This window comes from Phacochoerus africanus, chromosome 4, assembly GCF_016906955.1.
Source record: "Phacochoerus africanus isolate WHEZ1 chromosome 4, ROS_Pafr_v1, whole genome shotgun sequence".
NCBI lineage: Eukaryota > Metazoa > Chordata > Mammalia > Artiodactyla > Suidae > Phacochoerus > Phacochoerus africanus.
The window spans coordinates 63,163,658-63,191,461 of record NC_062547.1 but is presented as its reverse complement, the minus strand read 5'-3'; the positions used below and the strand labels follow the sequence as shown (position 1 = coordinate 63,191,461).

The following is a 27,804-nucleotide window of genomic DNA, read 5'->3' as shown; positions in this document are numbered from 1 at the left end:
AAGACTGAATAATAGGCCATTGTATGTATGGACTGCATTTCGTATATTCATTCTTTTGTGATGGATGCTTGTGTTGCTTCTTCCTTTAGGCTATTGCGAATAGTTCGGCCTTGAATATGAGTGTATGAATATCTGTTTGAGTCTCTGCTTTCACTTCTTTGGGGGGTGTACCCAGAAGTGGGATTGCTTGAACATATGGTAATTCTCTGTTTAATTTTTTGTGGAGCCACCCTACCGTTCTATGCAGCATGGCTACACCCTTTTACATTCCCTTAATGCAATGGATATGCCTAGGGTTCTAATTTCTCCACATCCTTGCAAACACTTGTTACTTTCTGTCTTTCTTTCTTTCTTGGCAGCCATCCTAAAGTGTAGTCATGTAATCTGTAAGTCAGACCATTCCAATGGGGCCCTCCACATTTGATGATGACCCACCCAGCTGTTTCCCCAGGATGCGACAACCAATGGAAACTTCACTTTTGTGTGGATGATGTGTTTGGGCATTTGGCTGGTGGAAGAGCCAGTGAGTCAAAGCCCCTAGTGGGGGGGCACCACTGGCAAGAGTGGGTGGAGAATGAGGACACAGGTGAGAGCCCGCAGTGCAGGTTTCCTTTAGCTGTGTTGCCCAAGGAGGTAGGGGCACAGAGGCAGCCCTTGGCTGGTAGGATTGGGTGGGAAAGATTGATGCGAACAGGACCTGAGCATTTTCATGAATCTCTTTGGTGTTGTATGAGATCTGTGGGCCCCCAAAGTGATCGAGGTTGGCCTTGGTGGGGGCTCAGGAGGCCTCTGCCACTTCCTGTCTCCCTTGAGTTGGAGGCACTGAGCTTGAATTGTCTTGAAAAATGGAGAGAATGACAGGACCTACCTCCAAGGACCACTTTAAGTTTCCATAAAATAAGGCATGCACGTTCCCGAGTGTGGTGCATTGTACGTAGGAAGTGCTCCATCCTTAGTCTCCATGTTATTAATATTTTTGCTACCCACCCACTCTCTTTTGGTTCCTTCAGGAGCTGACCGTAGGGCAGGATTTGAGTGCAAGTTGTTTATTTGGGAAGTGGACACAGAAAAGACCAGTAGGGGGAAGAAAGTGAACCTAAAAGAATCAAAAACAGGGACTCAAGCAAACACATGTACATGCATGTTCTTGGCAGCACATTTCACCGTAGCCAAAAGGTGGAAACAGCCTAAATGTTCAACAGATGAATGTATAAACAAATTGAAATACATCTTTACCGTGGACTATTACTCAGCAGTACAAGAAATGAAGCACTGATACATGCAACCAGGTGCATGAACTTTCAAAACATCACGCTGAGTGGAGGAAGCCACCAAAGACAGAAAAGCTTTCAGTGTATGAATTCAGTTATATGAAATGTCCAGTATAGGCAAATCTGCAGAGATGACAAGTGATTGCCAGGGGTGGGTAGAGAGGGTGGGGATGGACTGCTAATAGGGAACGGGGTTTCCTTTTGGGGCGATAGGAATGTTTTGGAACTAGATAGAAGTGGTAATCACATAGCATTGTGAATATATTGATGCCGTGGAATCGCTCACCTTAAATGGTTCATTTTGTATTGTGTGAATTTCGCTTCGATTAAAAAAAGAAGAGGGAAGTAAGACAGGAGAAGGGAGACAGCTAATAGAGAAAGTTTCTCTTGTGGGCTGTTGGAGTTTAGTCCTTCTGGGCAACCCTAGTAGCCAGTGTAGAATCCACACCCCCAGGGTTATTTCATCAAAAAGGAGGTGGAGTATTTATCCAGCAATGCTATCACCGGTAATTGGTTGGGAGCTGCTTTTGGCAGGAAGGGGAGAGAGGGTTTGTTTTAATTTTTCAACACCAGCCAGCTGTACATGGGCAAATGTATTGGGAAGGATGCCCTGCAAAGTCAAAGTTGAGGGTATATGCACGGGGCCAGCTGGCTGGAGGTCACTGCTGGAGGATGAGGCATCCTTGGCATCTGAGACTGACATGTATTGAGTGCCTGCTACGTGCCAAGCCCATCATGCTTGATTCCACAGGTCATCCAGAGTATGGCACACATGTGACTTGAGGGTGGTTCCCACCTGCACTGACCGCCCTCCCCCCACCGTGTGTCTCCCCAGGATGCTTCCTATCACAGAGTACATATTTCACCTCCTGGGACTGGAGAAGACGGCATTCCGTGTGTATGCCCTGTCGGGGCTCCTTCTCTCCCTGCTCTTCTTCCTCTTCCGTTTGCTGCTGCAGTTCCTGAGATTCTGCTGGTGCTTCTACATCACCTGCCGCCGGCTGCGCTGCTTCCCCCAGCCACCCCGGCGCAACTGGCTGCTGGGCCACCTGGGCATGGTATGTGTTTGTGTGTGTGTGGCTGGGGAGGTGGGCCGGGCAGGGCAGGGAAGGGCAGGGCAGATCACAGGTGTTCAGTAAGGATGATTGAGCTGCTGGCTTCCCTCATCCCATCCAAACTCTGGTTGGAGCCCTGAAGAGACCCATTTTACAGGATCTGGGTGAGAATGAGGTTCAGAGAGGGCGAACAGTTTGCCCAAGGTCATACAGCTGGTTTGAGGTAGAGCTGACTCTATAATTCCAGGCTATTTCTATAGCAACAGGTACTAGTGTTTGTGAGATGCATCAGGTTCCAGGATCCCAAGGTGGGAGGAAGATAGATTTTGTTGCTCTATTTGCCCTCCTTCAAGGTGGTTTCACACGCGCTCTCATTCTCTTTAAATCTGTGGTTCCAGGTGAGGATCCCACCCTTTTCTTTCATTTTCTTTCTTATTTCACACACATATATATATATGCCAAGTGTTATTTCAGGCACTTTATAAATATTAACTCTTTTGGTCCTCTTGACAATCCTAGAAGATAGATCCTGTGAGTATCTCCATTTTTCTCTATGGAATACTGTGGTGCAGAGGTTAAGTAGCTGGCCCTAGGTCACACAGTTCTTAAGTAAGTAGAGTCTGGGTTCAAACCAAATCTGCCTGGCTCCAGCGTCCCTGATCTTAGCTCTCTACTCTCTGTCACTCTAGCTTCTAGATGAGAAAGGATGGACTTTTTCTTTTCTTTCTTTCCTTCTTTCCTTCTGTTCCTTCCTTCCTTCCCTCCCTCCCTCTCTCCCTCCTTCCTTCTTTCCTTCCTCCCTCCCTCCCTCCCTCTCTCTTTCTTTCTTTCCTTCTCTTTTTAGGCCTGCACCTGCAGCATATGGAGGTTCCCAGGCTAGGGGTCTAATTGGAGCTGTTGCTGCTGGCCTACACCGCAGTCACAGCAACGCAGGATCCCAGCTGCATCTGCGACCTTCGCCACAGCTCATGGCAACACTGGATCTTTAACCCACTGAGCGAGGCCAGGGATGGAACACACATCCTCATGCATCTAAGTTGAGTTCAACACTGCTGAGCCATGATGGGAATTCCAGGATGGACTTTTCTAAAAGGGCTTCAGATGTCAGAAGAGAGAAAGCCAGATTCCTGAGGTTGCTGCAGCTTTTGGGGCCCCAGAATCCAGCCCCTACTTCCCTGCTGGACTCACCTGGTCCCCCTTCCAGGCCTAAATGAAATGGAGTGTCAGTGGTGGAGACCTTCCTGGTTCAGGTCTCATGATGAACTTGGAGGAAGACTTTGGGGAGTGGTTATCAATGTGGACTTGCCTGTCTCTATCATGTGCTGCCTGTGTGACCTTGAGCAAACTACATCACCCCCCTGTGCTCAGGGGATTGTTTCAATGAATCCTGAAGTCACATCTGAGGCAGGCTTGGCACTGAGCCTGCCACATGGTGGTGGATGTATGTATTCCACTCCTGACTCCTGCAGAGACTGGAAGTATCAAGTGATTCTAGAAATAGTTTAGATACTGCTAGGAGTGAGTATCTCAGAAGAAGGAAGAAGGAGACACATTTACACTCAATAGTGCAAGGAACATTCATTTTATTTAGTTTTGGAAATTATCCCCCTGGAGCCAGCATGCACAAAGTTTTACCAGTTTGAGCCCAAATCTCCCTTCTCCCTCTCTTCCATTCTCCAACCCCTGCTCAGATCTCCTCCTCTCCTACTGTTCCATGGTCCAGCTTTCTCACTGGGCTCCTACCTACAGTCTCATCCCTCCAGTCCATCCCCCATCCTGGCCCCAGGATTCTTGAATACAACCATGTCCCTCTCCTGCTCACACACCCTCCATGGCTCCCCGTTGCTGTCCTGAGAAAGTCCCAGATCCTCAGCTGGAGTTCAAGACCTTTTAGATTCCCATTCTCACCCTCTTCACCTGTTCTACCATCTCCCTCTAGTCCCACAGAATGACTTCCTGCTCCTGCAACAAGCCTCTGACTTGCCACTTCCATGTCCTTTGCAAAAACTGTGCCCTCTGCTCAGAATATTCTTTCCTCTTTTTTTCTCTTCTTTTCTTTTCTTTTTTTTTTTTTTTGTCTTTCTAGGGCCACACCCGCGGCATATGGAGGTTCCCAGGCTAGGGACCAATCAGAGCTGTAGCCTCCGGCCTACACCACAGACACAGCAACGCAGGATCCGAGCCACATCTGTGAACTACATTACAGTTCAGGGCAACGCCAGATCCTTAACCCACTGAGTGAGGCCAGGGACTGAACCCACAACCTCATGGTTCCTAGTCAGATTCATCAACCACTGAGCCACGGCGGGAACTCCCAGAATATTCTTTTCTGTTAGATGAACTTCTACTCATATTTTTATGCCCCAATATTCTTTTCTGTTAGATGAACTTCTACTCATATTTTTATGCCCCATGTCCAATGCCCTTACTCCAGGAAGCTCTCTGGCTTGGATGGTGGTCCAAGAGATAGCCAGGTGCAGCTACCTTAGGCAGTTGGCCGGAGCCAGTTCTGAAGTCCAGCCTTGACCATGTGGGCCCGTCCTGCCTCGGGGGTCTATGAGACCTGGATGAGGCCATGATCTCCCTTGGGTGTGGACAGGCTCAGGGCTGAGCCTGTCAGGAGACATAGGAAACAGAGAGGAATCATTTGCTCATTCATTCATTCATTCATTTTGCAACTGCTAGGCCTTACCACTGGTCAGGCACTGGGTGAGGCTCTTTTGTACCTGAGCTCTCCCAATTCTCATAGCCTGTGAAATAAGGATGGGTCTGGCCTACTTTATGGACTTGATCTTTGGAGCTCAGAGAGGCTGAGTGATTTGCTCAAGGTCACACAGCTTCAGAGGATGGATTTGAGCTCAGATCCATCTGACACTGAGCCTGAAGTACTCTGCCTCATAGACCATGTTGGCTAAGAGCAGGTGTTTTGGGGCTTGGTGGCATGTATTCAAATCCTGCCTTTGCCAATGTGGCAGATGATGCTAGTGCTGGCTCACAGCCTTTAGGCCCATTTCTGACTGCAATAGGCTGCTTCTAGCTGTTAGTACCTGTGTTCTAGGGCTTCCTCTAGCAGCTGAAGCCCACTCTGCCTGGGTGTACCATGAACTTCAAAGGTAATGCCCTCAGCTGGTAACTGTGGGACTGGGGAAGTTGGTGTATGAACACCCCAGCTCCCTTCACCCTCTTGTGGGTTTCCACTGAGATAGCTATCCCCCAGTCCCCAGTGGGACTGAGCCTAAGTTTCCCATGGAGGTAATTTCCTTGACAACCATTTACTGATTACCTTGCCTCTCTCACTTCTCCTCTCCCCACCCATGTTTTTGGGGATCACCCCCCCAGATAAACTGTTTGCCCTAGAACCCTTGTCTTGGGTCCTGCTTCTGGGGGAGCCCAAACCAAGACAATCCTTTACTCACCTATAGTTTAAGACAAGTCATTTAACCTTTCTGACTAAAGTAAAATGGGGAAAATTGTAGCAGCTACACCATAGGGTTCTTGTGTGTGTCAAATGTATGAATCTATGAAAAATGCCCACAGCAGTGCCTAACACTGCAAGCAAGCATATGCATTAAAGAGAACAATGCTATAATATTTGAATACTAACATAGAAGTAGTTGATAAATGCCAACCTTTATCATTATTGTGTTTACTGCTACTTTTTTTGTTTTTTTTTGGTCTTTTTGCCATTTTTTGGGCCGCTCCTGTGGCATATGGAGGTTCCTAGTCTAGGGGTCGAATCAGAGCTGTAGCCACCGGCCTACGCCGGAGCCATAGCAATGTGGGATCCAAGCCACATCTGTAACCTACACCACAGCTCACAGCAACGCCGGATCCTTAACCCACTGAGCAAGGCCAGGGATTGAACCTGCAACCTCATGGTTCCTAGTCGGATTCGTTTAACCACTGAGCCACGACGGGAACTCAACTGCTATTGTTTTATCAGCCGTGTGTCAGGCCTTATGCTGAGGCTCTTTCACTTTGCTATTTCATGAATCCTCTCAACTGCTCTCAGAAAAGTTGATTTTCCTCCCCAGTTTTCAGATGAGGGATTGGAGGCTCAGGGAGGTGCAGCCAAAGGCTCACAATCATATGCTCTTCTTGGCTTATTTTGAGGGCAGGGGAGCTGGTGGGAGGGAAGGGCTCATGGAAGCCACGACTGGGCACCTTCTCACTACCCTTCCCCACCACCTCTTGCAGTATCTCCCAAATGAGATGGGCCTCCGAGATGAGAAGAAGGTGCTGGACAACATGCACCATGTGATCCTGGTGTGGATTGGACCTGTCCTTCCACTGTTGGTTCTGGTGCACCCTGACTATATCAAGCCTGTGGTGGGTGCGTCAGGTAGGTGAACTGGGCCTCTGAGTGAAGGATAAACCCTCAACTTCTAGAGCCTATCTGGGCTTCTAGGCAGGTGGGCTCTCCAGAGGAAGGGCTATTTGAGTATGGCTTTGAAGGATGAAAAGGAGTTCATCAAAGCCAAAATGATGATACAGATAGTGGGAAAATGTGTGACAATATCTAAGAGTCCCAGGAAATTTGAGAGGATGCCCACCTCTCAGAGTCAGAGCCATGTTTGGACAGGCAATTGTTTGCCCAAGCATTTGTTAAATGGTTGTTACTCAATTCTAAGCCATGGCACTCCCATCTTGGGTTCTGACACTACCACTGTGGCTATTCCAGCCTGGAGCCTACTCTCTTCACCTGAACTGACTCTGACTGGCTGAGAGGGAGATGTAGAATGTCTTCTCCCTTCTGCAGTCCATACCTACCCCAAGGTAGTAGAATTCCTAAGTATATTTGGCAAGCTCTTGCTCAGCCTTCAACATGCAGCTCTAATAACTCCCCTCCTCCAGGAAGCCTCCCCTGACTCCCCAGATTGACCATAGCTCTCTCCTCTGGACTCTCATTCTCAGTCCTCACTATTCAGGGCTGAATGTATCTGTCTGTGTCTTCTATCTTCCTCATAAGTGAGGATCTGGACCTTCAGGGTGGCCTCACCTATACCTGGGCATCTCCAGAGGCATCAAGGGACATTTGAGAGAGAAGGATGGGAAATTAAGAGCTTTAGGAATTTTAGGACCTCTGGCCTTAGCTTTGGCCTTTACAGACCCACATCTGGAAAACACCTGCAAGGCTCTCCCTTAGAACCGTGAAAGAGGAAGGGGCTGCCATCTTTCCTCTCCCAGCTAGGCCCTCCTCATGCCTCATTGTCCTCCATTATTGTCTTTTAAGGGGATAACCAACCCCACTGAACAAAGAGGGTAAGCTACACCCCAGGAAGGGCAGAAGCACGAAAGGACTCTTCCAAGGGATGGGCATCACACTGTGGCAAGACGCCTGGGCCTGGACATGGATGGACTGGGTTTGAATCCAGGCTGGTGCATGTACTTGCTGTGTGACCCAGCAAGTCATCCAGCTTCTTAGGGCCTCAGTTTATCTGCGAAACGGGGTGGTTGTGAAGACTCAGTATTACAGTGTGAGTAGTTGCTAATAAGTGTTTCTTCTCCTCTGCCTGTTTAATATCTTCTTTTCCTTTGTTTTCCCCTCCTCTCCATCTTCTCTTTCCATCATGTCAGAGCATCTGTTTTCTGAGGATCATCCTGCATGGTTGTGAGACTCCAAGTAAAAAGGGGGTAGAACCCCTATCATAAGCTTAGCACTTAGTAGGTGCTCACGCCTCTTCCTCTCCTCTCCCCTCCTCTTTCTCAGGACAGGCAGGATATCCAATGCCTCCCCCACTGGAGGAGCCAGCTGGGTGACTCCAGCTTGGGGAGGGTGGGGCTGTGAGTCAGGAAGGGCAGCCTAGAGCCAGGCCTCCCGGCCCCAGGTGTCTGTGCTCCTCCGTGCTTACCTGACTGAGATTGGACAAGCCTGGCCCCAAGTCGTAGATTCTATCCTCCCAGTGGGGCCTCCTCTGGGCCACCTGTGGGGCTTCCTCCTCTGGGCTTAAACCCATTCTGCCAATGGGCCCTGAGAAAGGCATGCTCCTCTTGGAAGCTCTATTTCTTCATCTTCTAAGGGACCATTGGGATAGAGAGTGTCAATGGAAGAAAGTAGGTGAAAATGTTTTATGAAAGACAAACCATGATATATAGGCATATAATTGTAGCTTGTTTTTATATATTCATTTTTTTGTGGCAGTGAAATCACATACCATACAACTAATTATTTTGCCTTTTTTTTTTTTTTAAGGGCTACACTCATGGCATATGGAAGTTCCCAGGCTAGGGGTCAAATCGGTGCTATAGCTGCAAGCAAGCCTACACCACAGCCACAGCAAAGCGGGATCCAAGCTGGTCGGCGACCTACACCACAGCCCATGGAAACGCCAAATCCTTAACCCACTGAGCAAGGTCAGGGATTGAACCCAAGTCCTCATGGATACTAGTCGGATTCGTTACTGTTGAGCCGTAATGGGAACTGCCATATAATTAATTATTTTAAAGTGTAAGGTATTTAGTGTGTTCTCAGTATTGGGCAGCTATTAGTCAACTCTTCCTAGTTACAAATCCTTTTCATCAGCCCATAAAACACTCTGTACCCATTAAGGAATCACTTCCCATTACTCCGTTCTTTTCATCCAATGGTAAATACTAATTGACTTTCAGTCTCTATGGATTTTCCTTTTCTAGATATATCATGGGAAAGAAATTATGCAAAATGTGGTCTTTTGCAACGAACTTCTTTCACTCAGAATAGTGTTTTTGAGGTTCATCCACTTTGCAGGACTTCATTCCTTTAAAAAAATTTTTTTTATTACAGTGTAGTTGATTTACAGTGTTGTGTCAATTTCTGCTGTACAATACAGTGACCTATTCATACATATATACACATTCTTTTTCTCATACTATTTTCCATCATGTTATATCCCAAGAGAGTGGATACGGTTTCCTGTGCTGAACAGCAGGACCTCATTGCTTATCTACTCCAGATGTAATAGTTTGCATCTACTAACCCCAAACTCCCAGTCTATCCCACTTCTCCCACCCCGACTTTCTTCCCCCTCCCTCTTGGTAACCACAAGTCTGTTCTCTGTGCCCATGACTCTGTTTCTGTTTTGTAGATAGGTCCATTTCTGCAATATTTTATTTTTTTTATTTATCTATTTTTTTTTGTCTTTCTGTCTTTTTAGGGCTGCACCTGTAGCATATGGAAGTTACCAGGCAGGGGTCCAGTTGGAGCTGTAGCCGCCAGCCTACGCCAGGGCCACAGCAACACAGGATCTGAGCCATGTCTGTGACCTACATGGCAATGCCAGATCCTTAACCCACTGGATGAGGCCAGGGATCGAACCTGTGTCCTCATGGATGCCAGTCAGGTTCATTAACTGCTAAGCCATGTTGGGAACTCCGATTCGTGTCATATTTTAGATTCCACATGTAAGTGATGTCACATGGTATTCATCTCTTTCTGATTTACTTCACTTAGTATGAGAATCTCTAGTTGCATCCATGTTACTGCAAATGGCATTATTCCATTCTTTTTTATGGCTGAGTAGTACTCCATTGTGTATCTGTACCACATCTTCTTCTTTTTTCTTCTTTTTTTGTCTTTTTGCCTTTTCTAGGGCCGCTCCGATGGTGTATGGAGGTTTCCATGCTAGGGGTCTAATCGGAGCTGTAGCTGCTGGCCTACACCAGGGCCACAGCAACCCAGGATCCAAGCCATGTCTGTGACCTACACCACAGCTCATGGCAACGCCAGATCCTTAACCTACTGAGCAAGGCCAGGGATCGAACCCACAACCTCATGGTTCCTAGTTGGATTCGTTAACCACTGAGCCATGATGGGAACTCCTGTACCACATCTTCTTAATTCATTCATCTGTCAATGGACATTTAGGTTGTTTCCATGTCTTGGCTATTGTGAATAGTGCTGCAATGAACATAGGGGTGCATGCATCTTTTTTCAATGAAAGCTTCATCCAGATATATGCCCAGGAGTGGGATTGCTGGATCATATGGTAGTTCTATATTAAGTTTTCTGAGGAATCTTCATACTGTTTTCCATAGTGGTTGTACAAATTTACATTCCCATGATCAGTGGAGTAAGGTGCCCTTTTCTCCACACCCTCTCCAGCATTTATTACTTGCAGATTTGTTACCGATGACCATTATGATTGGCGTGAGGTGGTACCTCACTGTAGTTTTAATTTGCATTTCTCTAATAATTAGTGATGTTGAGCATTTTTTCATGTGCCTACTGGCCATCTGTATGTCATTCCATTTTAAGGCTGTGTAATATTGTATAGATATATGGATATATCACTTTTGTTTATCCATTAATCTATTGACAAACATTGAGTTGTTTCTACATTTTGGCTGTTATGAATAATGTTGCTTTGAACATATGTGTACATATTTTGGACATGTATTTTCATTTCTCTTGTAGATACCTAGTTGTAGAGTTGTGAGGTCTCAATTTTCAAGGAACGACCAAACTGTTTTCTATGGTGTCTGTGTATTCGTTTTTTCCTACTAGAGTTCTGTGAGCTGGGGACCCAGATACTTATCTCACAAGTTCTCATCACCAGTAAGCAATAGTTATAGTCATAGTAGTAAAAATTGCCAACTGTTGGTTAATTATGCATTTATGTGCACAAATATTTAATGAGCATCTACTGTGTGCCAGGAGCACATTAGTTCATTGGGTTTTTATAGGGATGCCATGACTCAGGCAGGATGGTTCTATTTTCTTGCCTAAGTTTATACAACCAGTTAGTGGTAAGGCTGGCATTTGAACCCAGACCTCACTGGCCCAAAGACCAAGCTATCAACCATAGTAATATGCAGCTTCCTGCTGGGCACCTTGTGGGGGCTTTTCTCATAAGACTTCCTCCATGGTAGATGTTACCATCCTCTTGTTACTGGAGGGGAAAGTGATTAGAGAGGCAGCCCTGACACAGCCTTTCCTGGCATCAAGTGGTCAGGGTTTGATTAGAGGAGGGGCCTGAGGATGACAGAGCAATGGTTCAGATGGGGAGGTTTGGAGAAGGTTTCCTGGAGGAGGCATCAGTGAAAGCAGGCTTTGGAGGATACATGGGAGTTTGCCAGATGAGAGTTCCCAGGTGGAAAGTCCTAAGTGAAAAGGTACAGATGTGTAAAAGGTGCCAGGTGAATTCAGGTGACTTCAGGGTCTGTGGAGTGAAGACGATGCATAGAGAGAAGGAAGAAATGAGACAGGAGCTGGACTCAGAGTATCTGTGTACAAAGTGAAGGAGCTTGTGTATTATCCTGGGAGTGATAGGGAGCCATGGGAGGATTTGAGCAGGACAGCCAATGGACAGATTTGTGTGTCAGAAAGACCCCTTAGGGGCCTAGCCTAGATTCCAGAGCCAAGAAGGTAGAGGAGTGACTCAGCTTCCACCTCGTCCTCCAATACATCTTCTTCCTGGAAGTCTGTCTTGACTTCCAGCAGCCCTTTTGCTGTACCTCCCTCTGCTCCTGGCACACCTACTTTCTAATTGCATGGCGTGCCTCTGCTTCCCTTTCCCACCCCACCCGGAGGTCCTCCAGGCAGGGTGTGGAGCTGAGCCATCTCTGGGCCCCCAGCATCGCCCAACATGGGTTGGGCATAGAAAGTTCGCAGAAGAGGTGTGTTGAATGGGAGAATGAATGGACAGATGACTGTGTGTACAATTGGCCAATTTCTGGGGAGTGTGTGTGTAGGTGGTTGAGTCATATTTCAGGTAAAATTGACATTACTTGAGTTTCAGGTACTTTCTTCTTGGGCCCTGCCTATTCTGTCAAAATTATTCAACACACAGAAGGGGATTCACTTACTCACTCATCTAATCATCCATCCATCTATCCATCCATCCATCCATTCATCCACCCATCCCTCCATTGATTTTTTTCATTCATTCATACTTTGGTTAATTCATTCATACAATAAAAAATTATTTAGCACTGATATATTAGTGATCAATAAGGTCCTTCCCCTCAAGGAGCTTTTAACTGGATGGATACAATCCAGATTGATTAGTGAGAGAGGGAGTGGCATCCAGGCAGATTTGGAAGAATAAGGGGAGAGTGTCTGAGGCAGAGAGGGCCCCTGGTGGAAAGACTCAGAGCATAGAGAGAACATAGCTTTTCTTTTCGTTCTTTCTTTTTTTTTCTCCATCTTTTCTAGGGCCGCAGTTGCGGCATATGGCATGTGGAGGTTCCTAGGCTAGGGGTCTAATCGGAGCTGTAGCTGCTGGCCTACATCACAGCCACAGCAACACCAGATCTGAGCCGAGTTTGCAACCTATACCACAGCTCACGGCAACGCCGGATCCTTAACCCACTGAGCAAGGCCAGGGACCGAACCTGCAACCTCATGGTTCCTAGTCGGATTTGTTAACCACTGCACCACGATGGGAACTCCAGAACATGGCTTTTCAAAGAGCTGAGAAAAGTTCTGTGATGTTAGAAAGTTGAATGTGTGTGGGGAAGGGTGGTGGTGGTGGAGAATAGAGGTGTTTTGAGAGTGGTCTGGACTGGGGTGGATCATTCAGGGCTTTGAAAATGGGCTGAGCACCTGGTGCTTGAGGCTAGTGGGTGTGTTGGCAGGAAGGGACATGATCAGATCTAGAGTCAGATAAGATCCTCCTGGGTCCAGGGTGTGGGAGAGACTGGGTGGGGTTCGGTTGGAGGCTGGGAGCACAGAAAATATAGTTCAGATGGCCTGAGTTGGCAGAAAAGAGGGAGGTGGATTAGGGGAAGACTCAGTTGAAGAAGGCCTTTCTGGATAGAGAGCACAGACTGGGAAAAGGTTTGGAAGTGAGGCACAGCAGGTGGGGTTATTTGGTGCTAGCTGAAGGATGAGATTGGAGAGCCATATAGCAGAAAGAGGGGGCAGGGCCTTCAGTGCTAGCTTGAGCTTGAACTTTTTTACAAGGGCAATAGAGAGCCATGGGAGATCTTTGAGCAGGGGAGGCTCGTGTTCAGATCAGTGTGTTATAAGAATCTTTCTAGGGTAGGTGTGGTAGATTGGATTGGAGGGGTGAGGTAGGAGGTCAGAGGCCAGAGTAGAGACCTAAGGAGGTCATAGCAGAGGCCAAGGGTCAGAACTCTATTTTTTTTCTTTTTGTGTGGCTGCACTTATGGCATATGGAAGTTCCCAGGCCAGGGGTCGAATTGAAGTCACATCTGGCAACAGTTGGCCCCAGCTATGCAACACCAGATGCGAGCTGCATCTGTGACCCATGACGCAGCTTGCAGCAATGCTGGATCCTTAACTGACTGAGTGAGGCCAGGGATCGAACCCACATCCTCACAGAGACAACACTGAGTTCTTAACCCACTGAGCCACAAAGGGAACTCCCAGAACTCTGGGGTGTGTTTTTTTTTTTTTTTTTGCCTTTGTAACTTTATTTTTTCCTTTTCTTTTTTTTAAATGATTTTTATTTTTTACATTATAGTTGATTTACAGTGTTCTGTCAATTTCTACTGTACAGCAAAGTGACCCAGTCATACATATATATGTATATTCTTTTTCTCACATTATCCTCCATCATGTTCCATCACAAGTGACTAGATATAGTTCCCTGTGCTATACAGTAGGATCTCATTGCTTATCCACTCCAAATCAGAACTCTGTTTTGAAGCATCATCTCTTCTCTCTCCACAGCTGCTATTGCCCCCAAGGATGACCTTTTCTATGGCTTCCTGAAACCTTGGCTGGGTGAGCATGGGACTGGGTAGGCTGGAGTTTGGGCTTCGAGGAAGAGGGGGTGGCGTGGGGTTTCTTGGAGTGTTTCAGAGTGATAGGAGAGGTCCCTAACCTTCATCTCCTGGGCCCAGGAGATGGGTTGCTGCTCAGCAAAGGTGACAAGTGGAGCCGGCACCGCCGTATGCTGACACCTGCCTTCCACTTTGACATTCTAAAGCCCTACATGAAGATATTCAACCAGTGCACCAATATTATGCATGTGAGTCCCAAGTTTTCTTAGGAAGAGGCTATCCGGGGAGTGAGACTGGTCCAGGCTCCAACTCATGGGCAAGCCATGTGATGTCAGGAAGCCATGTGATGTCAGATAAAGCTTCCTTTATCTCTAAAGTGGGCTTGCAGTGAGCTTGCAACTGGGTCAGGCTGGCTGGAAGTCTGTGGTCTCCACACCCATTGGCCATGCCTCCCTCTCTTTCAGGCAAAATGGCGGCGCCTGGCGGAGGGCTCAGTGGTCTCCCTTGACATGTTTGAGCATGTCAGCCTCATGACCCTGGACAGTCTTCAGAAATGTGTCTTCAGCTACAACAGCAACTGCCAGGAGTAAGTGCGACTTCCCTGGGGAACACAGAGCCAGCTGCTCCAGTGGGGAGGTGCTGGAAGGAAAAGGGAAACTCTTAGATGTTAGACATTCCTATGCTGCTGATGCTCTGTCACTCTTGGACTGTGTGGTTCCAGGAAACTGACATAACCTCTCTGATCCTATTTCCTTATCCCTCAAATGGACATCTTCATTCCATCCCAATAGTCACTGAATGAGAATTAAGTGAGATAATGTGAGTCAGTAGCTTGGCACACAGTAGATGGTAGGTAAATTCTAGCTTCACTCATTTCTCCACGAAAAGTATATGGTCTTTGGAAAACATTCCTCATCACACTTTCTGAGCCTCAGTTTCTTTGTAAAGTAAGGGTGATAATCCCTGACCTTCTGAGATATGCTTAAAGGATAAAATGATGTAGTACTGCCCCGGGACACAGTAGATGCTCAGTGAACATTTGTTGAATGAATACGTAAAACAGCCATTGCCATGGTTCATTCATCCATTCCGCAAATGTTTGCTGTGTACCTACTACAAGCCTAGCATTATGCTAGTTATTGGGGATATGGTGGTGAGACTAAGTCCCAGTTCCTTGGAGCTTATAGTCTAAGTGGAGATATAAGAAATAATGGACAAAATGACTGGCAAGTTTGCAGCACATAGTAGGTCCTCATTAAAAAGCTGCTGACTCTGTTACTCTGGACCTTGTAGGAGTCTTATTTCAGTTAATGGCTAATGCTATTCAGCATCTTTTCACATACTCATTGGCCATTTGTATATCTTCTTTAGAGAAATGTCTATTCATATTATTTGTCCATTGTAAAATAACAATTTAAGCCAATTAAAAAAAGTCTTTTTAAAAAACATTATTTATTTATTTTCTTTTTATGGCCATACCTGAGACATATGGAAGTTCCCAGGCCAGGGGTCAAATCAGAGCCACAGCTGCCAGACACCACAGCTGATCTGAGCCATATGGCAACACCGGATCTGAGCCACACCTGTGACCTATGCCACAGCAACACTGGATCCTTAGCCCACTGAGATAGGCCAGGGATTAAACCTGCATCCTCATGGACACTGTGTTGAGTTCTTAACCCACTGAACCACAACTGGGGACTCATATCTTTTTTATTATTGAGGTTTGTTTTTTTTTTTTTTGGCTGTGTCTGCAGCATGAGGAAGTTTCCCAGCCAGGGATCAAACCCACACCACAGCAGCAACCCAAACCAATGTAGTGAGAATGCCAGATCCTTAACCCACTGTGCCACGGGGGAACTCTTTTTTTTTTTTTTTTGGTCTTTCGTCTTTTTAGGGCTGCACCCACATCATATGGATATTCCCAGGCTAGGGGTCGAATCGGAGCTGTAGCTGCTGGCCACAGCAATGCAGGATTTGAACCACGTCTGTGACCTACACTATAGCTCATGGCAATGCTGGAGCATTAACTCACTGAGCGAGGCCAGGGATCGAACCTGCATCTTCATGGATACTAGTCAGGTTCATTAACTGCTGAGCCACGACAGAAACTCCCCACAGGGAAACTCTTTATTATTGAGTTTTAAGGACGTTTTATGTATTTTAGATACAAGCTCCTCATCAGATATATAATTTACAAATATTTTTTCCTACTCTGTGGGTCACAGACATTTAATTTTAGTGCTGCTACATCCATTTTGGAAGTCCTCATCCCTTTTGGGGCCTGTTTTAAAATGTATCTAGGAGTTCCCTGGTGGCTCAGCAGGTTAAGGATCTGATGTTGTCACTGCTGTGGCACAGGTTTGATTCTTGGCCTGGGAACTTCCACGTACTATGGACACAGCCCCTCAAAAGTGTATCTAGAAATTAGCTTTATTCAGATATGGTGAGACCAACAGATCAGGAGACAATTGCCATTGAAAAGATAGTTTGTTACTTATAGTTTCCAACATGTGCAGGCATGCCACACCACATAGGGTCACATGGGGAAACACCAGGAGAAAGCATGGCAAAAACCTTTTTGGGGGGTTTCTATGGGAAGGAATGGGAAAAGCAGGGTATAGTGGCTTAGGGTTGGCTAGTTTGAATAATTTCAGCAGGCTCTGGGGCATAGGGGTGCTCTGAGTTATCCAGTGCCTGGCCCTGGGGTGATTAAGGCAGGGGGGTAACGGCTCACCCTAATAATGTTTGGAGTATAGACTCTGGATCGGTTGGTTTGCAAAAGAAAAACATACCTTGGGCGAGTCAATTGCTCTCTTTAAGAAGTGGCTAGTCCTGGGAGAGGTGTATCTCTACGGTCAGTGAGGCCCTAGATGGCAGAGCATCACGAATACAAGAAAAGGGAATTCCCTTTTTGGCTCGGTGTTTAATGAAACCAACTAGGGTCCATGAGGATTCGGGTTCAATCCCTGGCCTTGCTCAGTGGGTTAAGTATGTGGCATTGCTGTGCCTGTGGTGAAGGCCAGCAGCTGTAGCTCCAATTCAACCCCTAGCCTAGGAACTTCCATATGCTGCAGGTGTGGCCCTAAAAAGGCAAACAAACAAAAAACCCCCAAGACAATAGGAGTTCCCTGGTGGCTCAGCAGGTTAAAGACCTGGGCATTGTCATTCCTGTGGCTCAGGTCACTGTTATGGCACTGGTTTAATTCCTAGGCTGGGAACTTCTGCATGCTGTGGGAGTGGCAAAAGAAAAAAGAATACAAGAAAATAAGGAGAGTTCCTTGGTGGTCTAGTGGTTAGGATTCAGTGCTTTTACCACTGTGGCCCAGTTTCTATCTCTGTTCTGGGAATTGAGATCCCACATCAAGCCACTGCATGGCGCAGCCACCCGCCTCCCCAGAACCAAACAACAACAAAAAACCCAATAAAATAAGAAAACAGAGTTAATACGGGTCATCTCATTGTCACCTACCCACTGGGAGAGGAAGCTTGTCTTAGGGTACCAGCCTATGCTCATGGCCTTCTTCTCCCTCGCAGGAAGATGAGTGACTATATCTCAGCCATCATTCAGCTGAGTGCACTGGTGGTCCAACGCCAATATCGCCTGCATCTCCACATTGACTTCATCTACTACTGTACAGCAGAAGGCCGGCGTTTCCGAAAGGCCTGTGACACCGTGCACCGTTTTACTACAGAAGTCATCCAGGAGCGGCGGCGGGCACTACGCCAACAGGGGGCTGAGGCCTGGCTTAAGGCCAAGCAGGGCAAGAACTTGGACTTCATTGATGTGCTGCTCCTGGCCAGGGTGAGGCCGGATCCTGGAAGGTGGAGCCCTGCCCAGGACAAGCCACCTCACAAGTTGCAGCAACTGTGTAAAATGACAGACATCCAAACTACCATGGATCTAGAATGTAGGCAGATGCAGAACATGTAGGAATGTGTTCATTTGCTAGGGTTGCCAGAATAGGGTGCCACATGCTGGGTGATGTGAACAACAGAAATCCATTTTCTCAGTCTGGGGGTTAGAATGTTGAGATTAAGGGCCAGTTTCTTCTGAGGCCTCTCTCCTTGGCTTGTAGCTGGCCCTCTTCACCTCTGCTTTATATTGTCTTCCTTCTGTGCACATCTGGTTCCTCATCTCTTCTTCCTTATTTTGGTTGCTTCCATGACACGCAGAAATTCCCAGGTCAGGGATCAAACTTGCACCACAGCTGTGACGATGCCAGATCCACAATCAGCTGAGCCACCAGGGAACTCCCCCATCTCCTTATAAGGGCACCATTCATACTGGATTAGGGCCCACCCTAATGACTTCATTGTAATTTAATTACCATTGCAAAAGTCTTATCTCCGTAAAAGGTTCCATTCTAAGGTACTGGGGGTTAGGATTTCAACATATGAGTTCCGAGGTGGGGGTGGGGAGGGACACAATTCAGCCCACAACACTTACAGAGAAGACATACAAAGGCTTGAAGAAATGTGATACTTATAGAGAGAAGTGGTCATCTATTAGCGGTGCTTCTGTGGAATTTTTGAGCAGCACCGGGTTCTGGATTCAGACAGTCCTGGATTCCATTTCTAGCTCTGCTGCTTCAGGGATGTTTGGCCTTAGTCATCCAAGCCTTGCCTTTGAGCCTCAGTCTCCTTATTTACAATGTGATAATTGTAGGACCTGATCATAAGTTGCTGGGCATCTGGCAGGATGCTTGGTGCTGGGAGCTGCTGAAGAAATAAGAAACCTCTTCTTCCTCTCACCTTTGGCCCTCTCTCTTTCCATCTTTCTTAGACAAGTTGAATCTTTCCCCCTGCAGCTTGGCTTAAGATAAAAGGGTGGGGATACCTTAAGTTTGGAAGAATTCTTAGGATAGGGAGGGTGGGATGAAGTGGGCTGAGCAGAGTCTACTGCCCATTCCAGGATGAAGATGGGAAGGAACTGTCAGATGAGGACATCCGAGCTGAGGCTGACACCTTCATGTTTGAGGGTGAGGACATGGGGGTGAGGCTGGGGGCAGAACGGGAAAGGGTCGCCTTGTCTGAAGATCACATCTCCACTATCTTCAATCAGTCTCCATTTAGACTCCTTATCTGCCTGCAGGTCATGATACAACATCCAGTGGGCTCTCGTGGGTGCTGTTCAACTTGGCCAAGTATCCAGAGTACCAGGAGAAGTGCCGGGAAGAGATCCAGGAAGTCATGAAAGGCCGGGAGCTGGAGGAGCTGGAGTGGTCAGTTTGGGGTCGTGGGGATGGTGGGGAGTTTAGAGCCTTAGGTTTGACTCTCTCTTCTCTACCACTTACTGTCTAACCTCAGACAAATCATTTACGCTTCTTCTTTTTTTGGTGTGTGTGTGTATGGTGTTAGGGAGTGTTCTAATTTCATTCTTTTCCATGTGGCTATCCAGTTTTCCCAGCACCACTTATTGAACAAGCTGTCCTTTCTCCATTGTATATTCTTGCCTCCTTTGTCATAGATTAGTTGGCTGTAGGTGCGTGGGTTTAATTCTGGGCTTTTTTTCCTTTTGTCTTTTTTTTTTTTGCTATTTCTTGGGCCGCTTCCATGGCATATGGAGGTTCCCAGGCTAGGGGTCGAATCGGAGCTGTAGCTGCCGGCCTACGCCAGAGCCACAGCAACATGGGATCCAAGCCGCGTCTGCAACCTACACCACAGCTCACAGCAATGCTGGATCGTTAACCCACTGAGCAAGGGCAGGGACTGAACCCACAACCTCATGGTTCCTAGTCAGATTCGTTAACCACTGCACCACCATGGGAACTCCCATTTATGCTTCTTGAACTTCCATTTCTTCAACTGAAAGTTGGGGATGACAGTAAGGCATATGCCTACCTCATAATGCAGGAGTTCTTAGTTGGGAGCATTGTAGTCAGCCATGGTTGCAGTAATGCTTCATAACAAACACCTCCAAAGCTCAGTGGTTTACAGCAAGCATGTATTTCCTGATCCTGTCTGCATGTAGTTCTTGCTCTTGCCTGCATATTACTCTTGTTACTGCTGGGCTGCACTGAGTTGAGTGGGTTTGTTTCTAAACTGAAATTTGTGTTCATATCTGTTCCACATGTCTCCTCATTCTTGGACCAGAATCCACACTGAGCATGTTCTCCTCAAAGCAGACTCCAGAAGCACAAAAACCACACAATTTAAAACCTCTGCTTGCATGTTAACACTCCATTAGCTAAAGCAAGTCACCTGGCAATACCAACATGAATGGGGTAGGACTATACTCCACCCACCAGAGCAGAAGTTACTGCAGAATCACATGGCCAAGGGCATGGTGTATAATTCCAATGTGGAGGGAAGTATAAGAATCAGGAATAATCATCTGGAGTTCCCATCGTGGCTCAGTGGTTAACAAATTGGACTAGGAACCATGAGGTTGTGGGTTTGATCCCTGGCTTTGCTCAGTGGGTTAAGGATCTGGCATTGCTGTGGCTGTGGTGTAGGCTGGCAGCTGTAGCTCCGATTAGACCCCTAGCCTGGGAACCTCCATACACCGCGGGTACGGCCCTAAAAAGACAAAAAAAAAAAAAAAATCCAATTTACTTCAGATGTGTGCTGTGTGCAGCTGATTCTGGGTGATGCAAGCATAGAATATCGAGACAGTTCCTTTCAGTTCGGTATCAACCTTTCCAACTGTGACCTCAGGGAGGCCCGCCCTTCCTTCCTCCCTCTCTTCCTCCCTCTCTTCCTTCCTTCCTTCCTTCCTTCCTTCCTTCCTTCCTTCCTTCCTTCCTTCCTTCCTTCCTTCCTTCTCTCTCTCTCTCTCTTTCTTTCTTTCCTGTCTTTTTAGGGCTGCACCTGTGGCATAGGGAAGTTCCCAGGCTAGGGGTCAAATTGGAGCTACAGCTGCTGCCCTATACCACAGTCACAGCAATACAGGATACAAGCCACATCTGTGGCCTACACCACAGCTCATGGCAATGCTGGATCCCTGACCCACTGAGCGAGGCCAGGGATCGAACAGGGAAGCACTTTCAATTGGTGTCATCATATCTTCAACATCTTGCTAATCCTTTCTAATCTGTCTTTTTAACAATGGAGATGGATGCCTCGGGTTCTGAGAGTTGGGCAGGAGGTGCTCTCTAGCCAGAATTTAATAACTCTCTTCTGTTTTCCCAGTGGTGTTTATATTTATGGATACCTTTATGCCAGGCATGCCATTTGCCCTTTATGGTAGCAACATAAAGTTTCTTTGAAAGATAACCAACCTGTCAGTGTAAAGAAAACAATCTAGGAGGTCCTGTTGTGGCACAGCAGAAATGAGTCCAACTAGGAACCATGAAGTTGCGGGTTTGATCTCTGGCCTCGCTTAGTGGGTTAAGCATTGCCGTGAGCTGTGGTGTAGGTTGTAGGCATGGCTCAGATCTGGTGTTGCTGTGGCTGTGGCATAGAGCTATCTAGCTCTAGCTCTGATTCGACCCCTAGCCTGAGAATCTCCATATGGCATGGATGCAGCCCTAAAAAGAAAAAAAAAAAAAAAAAAGAAAGAAAGAAAGAAATAAAACAATCTAGATCATGAACTGAGAGTTATTATGAATCCAGTTTTGGGCCGTGAAGTCCATTTAGGTCTTTAATCCATTTTGAGTTTATTTTTGTGTATGACATTAGAGAGGGTTCTAAGTTCATCCTTTTACATGTAGCTGTCCCGTTTTCCCAGCACCACTAGCTGAAGAGACTATCTTTCCTCCACTCTATGTTCATGCCTCCTTTGTTATAGGTTAGTTGACCATAGGTGCTTGGAATTATTTCTAGGTTTTCTATCCTGTTCCATTGATCTATATTTCTGTTATTGTGTCAGTACCATACTATCTTGATATCTGTAGCTTTGTAGTATAGTCTGAAGTCAGGGAGCCTGATTTTTTTTTTATTTTTTAATTTTTATTAGAGTATAGTTGATTTACAGTGTCATGTCAAGTTCTGCTGTACAGTGGTCCCTGAAGTGCAAAGGAAAAGATTAATATAGTATAAGGAGAGGATGTATGGATTTATAAACACTGAAATTGAGCTATATAGGCTGGTAAATCACTGCTACCCTAGTTTCCCCCAGCTGTCCTGGCACCTCCCCAGGGTACCCCTGGACCTCTACATGATTCATCAGTTAAAAGGCTAGCACTGTTCTTGTTGGTCATGGATCAGATGTTTTACATGCTGAGGGTTAGAGGTGTGTGCAGGGCACAACTGCAAATGCCTTAAGTAGGGGCAAGTCTGAGATCTGGACTGGTTTCCTGCAGTTGCTCTTAATTGCCTGTGTGTGTGTGTGTGTGTGTGTGTGTGTGTGTGTGTGTGTGTGTCTCAAGGAGGGGAGTGGCACCATGGCCTGGCCCCTAGTCACCCAATGTATTGCATTCTCCAGGGACGACCTGACCCAGCTGCCTTTCACCACTATGTGCATCAAGGAGAGCCTCCGCCAGTTCCCACCTGTGACCCTGGTCACCCGCCGCTGCACAGAGGACATCAAGCTCCCCGATGGGCGCATCATTCCCAAAGGTGCCCCCTGTGTGCTCCCTGCTGCCTGCCTGCTTTATTGCCCATGGGGACCTGGCCATGCCTGCCCCAGGTGCACCTTCTCTGTAGTTAAGCCAGCAATTTATAGCCTGCTACTTCTGGGATGATGGGGGAAAGACCCAGTTGCGTGTTTGTGTGTTTGTATGTGTGGGGCAGAGACAGAGTGAGTCTATGCAGAAAGGAAGGATTGGGTGTAGCAGGGTGGGCCCTGTGAGGGTGCAGGTAAGGAAGGGTTAGTTTAATTCAGTTGCCAGCTATTTCTTGGAGACCAGGTTCTCTCCTGGGCAATGCTAGGCATCTATCTAGAGAAGCCTCATCCCCAGGCCCAAGCCCTGAGTACCACCCAGTCTGGGGAAGCTACAGCAAGGCACAGACGTTCCCAGCCACACAGGGTGAAGACAGATGGGCTCAAGGGTGGGACAGGGGCTGGGGCAGCCCCAAACAAGGAGTGATGGCTGTATCTGGGGTGGAATGCAAGGAGGGCTGCCTGGAAGTGGGAATTTGAGAGGTGAATCTTGGAGGTTGGAAATAAAAGAGAGAGCATGTTTATGGAGCAGAACCTTAGGGTACAGATAATGAAAGGCCTTGAATGCCAGGCTGAGGCCCTGGAACTTGATCCTCAGGGGGTATCTGAGCTGAGGAGGAGCAATGTTGGATATGAGAGGGAGAAGGATCCTGTGGCCAGCATGGTAGCTAGAAAGAAGGTGATGAGGACCTCTTAGGGAAAAGTAGCCTGAGTGGATTTTTTAGGGAAGGATGGGCGGGAAAGAGTGGCAGATAGGCTCATGGGAATGGCATGGCTCCAGGGAGACCCAGAGGAGGCCCTGGTTTCCCTCTGCTCCACTGACTCCACTGACCCTACCCCTCTCCACAGGGATCATCTGTCTGGTCAGCATTTACGGGATCCATTATAACCCTAGAGTGTGGCCTGACTCTAAGGTGAGCTCCTGTCCCATCCCTCCCTTCTCTCAGCTTCTTCCTTTTCAGAAGGGGCAGTCCTTGGTCAGCAAAGTCTCCCCTCCCCTATACCCCAGGAAGCCAGACGGTAGGGCTGGTTGCAGGGCTTGAGTGCCCCTCCTCCAATTTTTACACCCATTCACGGATAATTCATTACCTCACCAAACGTTTATTGAGCATGTGCTGTGGGTTAGACCCAGTGCTAGGCACTGAGGATAGAGGAATATACTGTTTTTGTCCTTGTGGAGCTCATAGCAAAGTGCGGAGGAAGAAAATAAAATAAAAAAAAGATCATCTTGGGTGTTGATAAATACCAGAAGGAAACAAAAATTGGAGTGGGATGGGGGTGGGGGGAGGGGGCACTTTGGCTTACATGGTGAGGAAGGCCTTATTAAGGAAGAAAGGTTTGAGTTGAAACTGAAAAGACTGACACTGAAAAGCATGAATAGTGGGGAAAAGTGTGTTCCAGGTGGAGGAAACAGCAAAGTCCAAAGGCCCTGTGGTGGGAATGAGCCTGTCATGCCTGAAAAAGACAAGTATGGCTGGATTGTAATGAGGTTCTCTTTGTCCAGCTGGGCTGGTCTCCGGAGGCTGAGGGAGGGGGCCAGGCTAGGATGGCTGAGCTAGCCCCCAGACTCACCCGAGGCTGTTCTTGCGTAGGTGTACAACCCCTATCGCTTTGATCCAGACAACCCACAGGAGCGCTCCGCGCTGGCTTACCTGCCCTTCTCTGCAGGACCCAGGTAACCTCAGTTTCCCCCAGTCCAAGCCAAGTGAAGGAGGAACATCAAGGCCACTGGAAAGTTAGGGATGCGCCTATCAGGAGCAGAAACCACTTCCATTGTCAATCTGGTACTCTTTTTGTGGCCTCAACACATCAGGAAGCAATATCATCCATGGGTATCGAGCATCTACTGTATGCCGTGTCCCGAGCTCTGGGCTCATATGCTCCTAATAACTCTATGATGCCTTTGTCCAGGTTTTACACATCAAGGGAGTTAGAGGCTCAGATGGGGAGGTCATTTACCCAGTCCTGGGGACCTCGCTCATACAGTGGCTGGGTCTGAGCCTCCTATTTCCTGTCCTCCAGGAATTGCATCGGTCAGAACTTCGCCATGGCTGAGATGCGTGTGGCTGTGGCGCTGACGCTGCTGCGTTTCCGCCTGAGCGTGGACCGAACGCACAAGGTGCGGCGGAAGCCTGAGCTCATTCTGCGCACGGAAAATGGCATTTGGCTCAAGGTGGAGCCTCTGCCTCCGCGGGCTTGATCTCCGGAGTGCCCCTGCGGATCCCGGGGCCCAAGACCAATCCAGAGAGGCCCAGGTTCCGCCCCCGAGAGCCCAGGCCTCCCCCTCAAGATCCTGAGGGCTTAGACCACGCTCCCCGCACACCACGCTCCGCTCCTGGAGGAGCGGGCTCCTCCATTAAGCAGCCTGATGGTGCAGGTCACACCTCCTCAAGGCAAGGCTCCTCCTCCTGAGGGTCTGATTCCTGTCCTTTGAGGTCCAGGTTCTGCCCTTTGAGTGCCAGTTTCTGCCCTCTGGTTTGAGGGACCAAGATTGGCCACGCCCCTCGGACTTGGGCCGGGTCTCAACATCCTTCGGATTCAGATCTTCAGGCCCCCACCACTGTGCCTTCCAACGACCTAAGATATGACACCCAAGGCCTCTCTGATAAAAGCTCAATCTCTCTTGGATTCTGGCGGGGTTTTAAATTGAGGATCAGGGAACCAGAGCCTGAGATCAGAGCCTTGAACCTGAACATCACCTTCTTGAGGCCCCCAGCTCATATCGATGAACTCCTCAGGAATCAGGCTGCAGCCCACAACGTGGGCTGATTTGCAAACCCAGACCCTCCCTCTCAAGCCCCTTCCTTCCTCTCTTGCTCAAAGGCCCATTGCCGAATGTCTTGATTTTTGTAGAATAGATGCCAGGGATCTGGACATTCCCCACCATCCATCCCCCTAGCCAGGCCAGATCCTCACACCTGGAACCCTGGACAGTTGAGAAGCTGTGGGCTAGGAGGCTGGGAGGCCCTTTGTCCTTGGACATAAACTCAGACTTTTGGGGACAGATTGTGCAGTCATTTATTTAATCAACATACCCACAATAAGTGTCTGCTGGCACTGGGCCAGAAGCACAGCACAGCCTAATTTCTGCCCTTAGAAGGATTGTGTGTGTGTGTGTGTGTGGGGGGGGTACATATGTTGGACAAATAATTCTACAGGTAAATTTATTTAAAACCTGTGACAAGTGTTCTGAAAGAGAGGCTCTGGTGCTGGGCACACATAACAGGAGGATGGAGGGTGGTGCAGGGAGAGCTACTCTGACACTGAATTTGGAGTAGAAGTTGAGTGGGGACAAGGGAGAGAAGTGCATTCCAGGCAGCAGGAACGGCACCTGCAAATGTCCTGAGGTGAGAGAGAGCATGGTGTGCTTGTGGAATTCATAAAGGGCCAGCCCTGGCTGGATCTGGGGAGTGGGGGCAGAATGGAGGAAGGGTGGGCAGGGCCCAACAGAGCAGGAACTGTGGGCCACATCACAATTCAGGCTTTATGTGGAGGGCAATAGGGAGCTATAGAGTGTGTGAAAGCAGGGGGCAGGAGAGGTTATGGTAGATCTGGGCTGCAGGGAGTTGGCTTGAAAAGGGTCTACTGGGGACTGGAAACTCAGGGAAGAGAGAGGCTGAGGTCCAGGTGGGACAGGAGAGGTGACTGTCTAGGTGTGAAAGCTGAGAGGAGAGAGAGGTAAGGGTGAATGCCAAGTCTTTGGCTGAGGGAGTGATACAGTGATGTAGAAGTTGGGGCAATGTCCATGACTATAATAATCAAACTAATTTATGAAATATTTATTGAACCAGGCAGTGTTTGAATTTTTGCATAATTGACATTCGGGGGGGGGGCAGATGACAGATGATAAATAAGCAAATAAATAAATTCACACAGACTTGCAGGCCACCAAAAGGATTTTGACTTTTATTGTGACATAAATGGGGAGCCATGGAGGGTTCTCAGTAGAGGAGGGACAAGATTTGTCTTATAGTTTTGGGCTGCTATGTTGAACAGCAATGGTGGTGGCAAGGATGGGACGAGGGAGTTCAGATGGGGGTGGCTCTACCCAAGCTGGAGATTGTAGAGATGAAAAGGGGTGATTGCATTCTGATGAGGAATGATTGTTTCACGAAGGCAGTGGTGGCAGGTCTGCAGATGGATGGAGTGTGGGGTTTGGGAGAAGGGGAGGACTCCACATTTGGGTCTGAGTACCTGCAAGGATGGAAGTGCTACCAACTGAGATGCAGAATCCCAGAATGGAGCAAGTCTTTTTTTTTTTTTTTTTTTGGTAAGAATTGGTCTGAGATCAGCATTTGTTTGGGCCAGGAAGAACTGGAGATGTCAAGTGGGTAGTTGGATAGTGGGTCTTGAATTTGGGAGAGTTCAAGGCTGATGATTACACCTGAGGAGGCTGAGTATTTAGATGTTGTTTAAAAAGCCTCAAGACTGTGAGCTCCCCCAGTGTGTGTGTGTGTTTGTGAGCACAAGAAGGAGGCGTTTAAGGACCAAGCCCTGGGGGTCTCCAAAGTAAATATAAGAATAATAAGATATGTCTATTGAGTGTTTCCTGTGTGCCCTTTGCAGATATTCTCATTGAATTCTCAAGGGTGGCTCTTATGAGATGGGTAGTATTACCATTTCATTTAACGGGTAGGAACTGAGTTCCCCAGAGTGAAATGACTCACCCCAGGCCCTACAATGATTTCTTTGGGACCTCAGAAGGGGCCCTGAGTCCTTTTATACCCATCCCTCCAGCTCCTGGTGCTGGCCTGGGTTACTAGTCTTTCTTTGCCCCAAAGGAAGTGTCCCCAGGGAGGGGCTGGGGCAGGGGGCTTGGAGATGAGCTAAACCTCGGCAGCCGATCTTGCGGCGCCCCCAGGTGGCATGTGGTGGGATCGTCGGCCAGAATCCCCTGTAGCAGGCTACTCGCAGGCTGAGGGGGAAACATTCTGTCCTGGGACCTGCAGGAGCCACCTCACTCTTGATAATGCTACTTCTTCCACACTCTCGTCCAGACTCAGTCTCCAAGTGCACACCATTTCCTAAACACTGCATCTGCCTCCCTGGCTCCCCCTACCTCCGCCCCATTTCCAGTGCAACCCTGTCATCTACCAGCAAAAATAACTTTGCCTTGGGAGGTGACGTATGTTAGTTCAAACCCCGGTTTTTCCCCTTCCTAGCGGTGGACTTGGGCACGTGACTGCCGCTTTCTGCATCTCCGTTCTCCTTTATCATGTGGATTTTACAGGATCATCATGCTTGTAATGCACATTGACTTTCCACC

The 27,804-nt window shown here is 47.8% G+C and overlaps 1 protein-coding gene across 1 annotated transcript in view; it reads left to right on the top strand.

Moving 5' to 3' along the window:
• LOC125125549 (ultra-long-chain fatty acid omega-hydroxylase) overlaps positions 1-26,807 on the top strand; it is a 31,569-nt gene extending 4,762 nt beyond the window's left edge. Inside the window, exons 2-13 of the mRNA XM_047776729.1 lie at positions 2,107-2,329; positions 6,524-6,668; positions 13,941-13,994; positions 14,114-14,241; positions 14,458-14,579; positions 17,531-17,798; positions 18,909-18,975; positions 19,089-19,218; positions 22,362-22,495; positions 23,388-23,452; positions 24,131-24,213; positions 24,561-26,807. Coding sequence (XP_047632685.1) covers positions 2,108-2,329; positions 6,524-6,668; positions 13,941-13,994; positions 14,114-14,241; positions 14,458-14,579; positions 17,531-17,798; positions 18,909-18,975; positions 19,089-19,218; positions 22,362-22,495; positions 23,388-23,452; positions 24,131-24,213; positions 24,561-24,738 — 1,596 coding nt within the window. The 5' untranslated portion in view covers position 2,107 and the 3' untranslated portion in view covers positions 24,739-26,807. The remainder of the gene's footprint in view (positions 1-2,106; positions 2,330-6,523; positions 6,669-13,940; positions 13,995-14,113; positions 14,242-14,457; positions 14,580-17,530; positions 17,799-18,908; positions 18,976-19,088; positions 19,219-22,361; positions 22,496-23,387; positions 23,453-24,130; positions 24,214-24,560) is intronic.
• The last annotated feature ends 997 nt before the right edge of the window (positions 26,808-27,804 follow it).